The sequence below is a fragment of the Pteropus vampyrus genome, unplaced genomic scaffold, assembly GCF_000151845.1.
Source record: "Pteropus vampyrus isolate Shadow unplaced genomic scaffold, Pvam_2.0 Scaffold207, whole genome shotgun sequence".
NCBI lineage: Eukaryota > Metazoa > Chordata > Mammalia > Chiroptera > Pteropodidae > Pteropus > Pteropus vampyrus.
This window is the reverse complement of record NW_011888988.1, coordinates 2,626,483-2,630,603: the sequence shown is the minus strand read 5'-3', so window position 1 is coordinate 2,630,603 and position 4,121 is coordinate 2,626,483. Positions and strand designations below refer to the sequence as shown.

Sequence of the window (4,121 nt, the reverse complement as noted above, 5' to 3'; positions counted from 1 at the left end):
CTTCAATTGGGCTCCACAACAGTCCTAGGGAGGGGGAGGGGCACCGGTATTTCTGTCTGAGGGATGATGCAGAGGCCCAATTAATTTTATTAACTACCCTCAGTCAAAGTTAAGAATGGCAAAGCCAGGATTTGAACTCAATTTGTCCGACTTCAAAGCTTATGCTTTTCCTACTATTCCTTTTTTTTTTTTTTTTTTTAATTTAAAATTCACACCAGATAGAAGAGGAACGAGTCCAGATGGACTTGCCCTCGCTTCTCAGACAGGTCAGGTGTCAATCAGGCAGGACATGTCCCTGGCTTTGCCAGTCACCTGCCACGGCCGCGACTGTTGTTTCTCTTCTGCTCTCCCAACAAGGCCGTGGGTCCTGTGGGTGCCTGGCACCTGATGGAGCAGAAAGGAACTTTGATCTCTCAGCCCTGGGGCTCCTTTTCCCAGGGGCCCAGAGGCCTCTGTAAAGCTGGTTGTGGGAAAGAAGCTTCAGTACCTGCCCCACCTCCATGCAGGGCTGAGCTGGGTGGTCCTGTGGGAGACAGTACTATCAGCATATGCCCTTTCCTCCCCTCCCTGCTGTCTCTTGTCCCTGGAGGGCTTGGGATTTGCCCCAGGTCTTCATCTGGTGAAAGAAGGGTCACTGTGGCAACTCAGTCCAGAGCCCAGCCCAGCCTGGTTGGGGCCCGCTCTTCCTGGCAGGCAACTGCTGGGGAGGGAACCAGTCCGTGTTCCCCGTGCCTCTTCCTGGTTCCTCTCCCCTCCCTTCTGGATCAGAATGGTCCGTGATGACCCGGGAGCCGAGGTGTGTGGGAGGTGGGAGGTCGGTGGTGCCGGCTCCTCCGGTTTTACTGGTAATTGGCTGGTGACCTCGAGCATATCACTTATCCTTCTGAGCCTCGGTTTCCGTGTCTGTGAATACTAACAGACAGGACTGACCTCTAAGGCCCTTTGGGCTATGATCTTCTGGACTTCAAAGCCTCCCTCAGGCTGACCCACTGCTGTGCTGCCATGAGCGCTCACTTGCACTGGGCACCGTGTGTGCCTGGCATCGTACCAGGGCGTTCCTCGCGGGGTACCACTCAGAATCCGCAGAAGAATTCTGTGCTCAAGTTCGAAATGAAGACTTGGAGAAGGAAGCTAAGCACTATACCGCTTTAAGTGCACACAGTGAGTAAGTGCTCAAGCCGGAAACTGAATCCAGATCTGCCTGTCCCGGCAGCCTGTTCTCTCAGCCGTGCTGCTGGCCCGCCCAGCCTGGGGAGGCTCCAGCAGCCTCTCCGGTGACATCTCCCTGTGGCCTTCGAGGCCTCCAGCATCAGCAGGGATGGTCTCTCCCAGAACCAAGCAGAAGGGAAGATGGCCCAGGAGAGGGCCTTGAGCTGACACCCTCCCTCAGACAGAGGAATTCAAGACCCCCCACCCAGGCCAGTGCGGGGCCAGCAGAACGGTGGAGACGCCGATGGCTGTGGGGGTTTGTCATTCCTCCGCCTCAGTTTTCCTCTCCTCATACGTGCCTTCCGGTGGCTCCGGGAACGGTGCCTATGAAGAAAACATCGTCTCCATGCCAAGGCCCCATTCACAAGCAGCCTCTGCCAGCAAAGCGCAGCGCAGGGGGAAGCAGATATTTAAAGGCAAACTTACCTGGAGGATCAATCTTGGTTTCAAACCACTGGACACGGTTTCGACATGACACGTGAGCACTCCTCACTCTCCGGGGTTCTGCTTGGAGAGCAGAGGACCCGAATTAAATCGGCATTGCTACCGGAGTCTCGTTTTCAATGAGCTTTGAGGAGGGAAGTACTTAGCAAGCACTCTGCCCAAGCGTGGCAGTCTGAATTTTCCTCTGTGTTGGCCGGTCCCCTCTCCCCTCCCCCAGAGAACATGCTGACTCCCTCAGCATCCTACAACCTCCGAGCAAGAATGCAGAGGCACGCAGAGGGAGGGGACAGGGCACTGTGCTGGGGGAAGTGTACTGATAGATATAACTTCACGTAATCCTCACAAGCCAATGTCAGCAGCATGCATGTGACAGAAGACACTAAAGTAGAGCAGTTGAGTCGCTTGGAGGGGAAAGAGCTGGGATTTCAACTGTGTGCCCTTCTCTTTCCACGGCCACACCTCCAGGCAGAGCACAAGGGCACCCGGGTGGGCTGGGATATGAGCAATGCTGTCGAGGGCAAGGTGCGACTTGGTCTGAGTTTTGAAGGATACTGAAGGACTTCTAAAAAATTCTGAGGTGCACACCAGATGCAGAGGCAAATGGTCTAAGGCCAAGAAGCGGGGGTGGGGAACTAACCAGCCCCCCCTTCCCCCCCACCCCCGCCAAAATGTCTTCACTGAACACATTTGATTTTATACCCCCTGCTTTGTTCACAGGCTAGGATGAGAGAAAAGGTTATCGTAGGAACACTCCTAATTTCTTGAAGGTGTCCTATTGTGTTACCTAGTGCTTGCTGTGTGAGGGTCCATGCAATGGTTTCTTGCGAAAATCTAGTCCAGGAAAGTATTTCTCTCTCTGGAACAGGCTGAGAAATTTTCATTTCTTCGAAAGATGAAGCCCACATGGTCTCTTATAGTTCCCGTGTTGCCTCGAGTTCCCTGATGCTGAGAGCCAAATTACAAGTCCCTTTATTTTGGGCAGCTGCATGATACAGGAAGTGACTGCTGTCTCAACTAGGCTCTGAAATCCAGCTTCCTAGTGTGAGATCCCAGCTCTGCCATTTCCACTCTGCCGTGTCCTGGCCGTGCCACTTTGGGCAAGTTCTTTATCTTCCCTGTGCCTCAGTTTCCTCATCTATAGAATGACACAATAATAGCGCTCACATCTTAGGGTTTATGTGAGGATTAAGATAACTAATGCGCGTAACGCTTAAAAATGTAAAATCACATCCCTCCCTGATTTTTTTCTCTCCTTCTTTATCGTTCTCTTTAGCACTTACCACTACATTTTACTATTTTGCTTATTATTTGTCTACTCTCGCTAGATGGTAAGTTATATGAGGGCAGGGATTTTTGTCTATTTTGTTCACTACTACATTCTCAGAGCCTAGAGTGATTGCTGGCATGCAAGACGGTACTCGATAAAAATGAATGAATGAACAACTCTAAAGTACTCAGCAATGCCTGGCATGTCGCGAGGGCTCAGTGAATATTACCTTGTATCTCTCTTTAAATCACACTCATATGCAGTCAGCTTTATCTTGAAAATATATTCTGAGTTTGATCACTTCTCACTCCACTGCCGGCGTCCCAACCCAAGTCCCTTCACCTCTCACCTGGACTCCTGCAGAAACGACCTAACTCGATTCCTTGGCTCTGCTCAAGCTAGGGTCAGGGTCCTCTAACGCCACTCTGTATCTGCAATGATTCTCTTAAAATAGAGGTCAGGTCCTGTCGCTTCCCTGCTCAAAGTCCTCCGATGTGTCCCCAGTCACACTCAGAATAAATCAAAGGCTTAGCATAACCTAAAGTCTCAGATGCTCTCCCGTGTGGCATCTCCTGAAACCTCATCTCCTACCCCTTCCCTTCATTCACACTGGCTATTGTTCAGGTCCCCTCACAGCCTGTGTTATTCTTCTGGAATGTTCTTCTTCTGTGTGGCTCCCTCTGACACAGTATGCAGGTGTCACCTCCTCAGAGAAGAGCTTCCCCAACCGCCTAGACAATCCCACATTTCCCCAGCCCCCTGATTCTTGGGCTTGTCTTCTGAGCATTTAGCACAGAATTTTGTCATCACTGCCTCCAAAGAGAGGAAGCTCCGCAGGGACAGAGACCGTGGCTGTCTTGTCCGCCGGCACACTGAGTGTGGTCTAGCCTAGTGGGGGTTGCTTCTGCCCCCAGGTGTTTGGGGGCAAAACACCTGGGGGCAGTGGGCCAGAGGCCACAGCAAGAAGGACCCTGACACCATTTCTTCCTGTGCCCCACCAGGTCCTGCAGATCTGCCCCAAAGACATGAGAGCTGACATCTGCGTGCACCTGAACCGCAAGGTGTTCAAGGAACACCCAGCTTTCCGGCTGGCCAGCGACGGCTGCCTGCGGGCACTGGCCATGGAGTTCCAGACGGTGCACTGCGCCCCAGGGGACCTCATCTACCACGCAGGAGAGAGCGTCGACAGCCTCTGCTTTGT

The 4,121-nt window shown here is 52.5% G+C and overlaps 1 protein-coding gene across 1 annotated transcript in view; it reads left to right on the top strand.

Annotated features, from left to right (window-relative positions):
- KCNH1 (potassium voltage-gated channel subfamily H member 1) overlaps positions 1-4,121 on the top strand; it is a 109,933-nt gene that overhangs the window by 2,407 nt on the left and 103,405 nt on the right. The window contains 1 exon segment of the mRNA XM_023537968.1: positions 3,922-4,119. Within this exon segment, the coding sequence (XP_023393736.1) occupies positions 3,922-4,119 (198 nt within the window).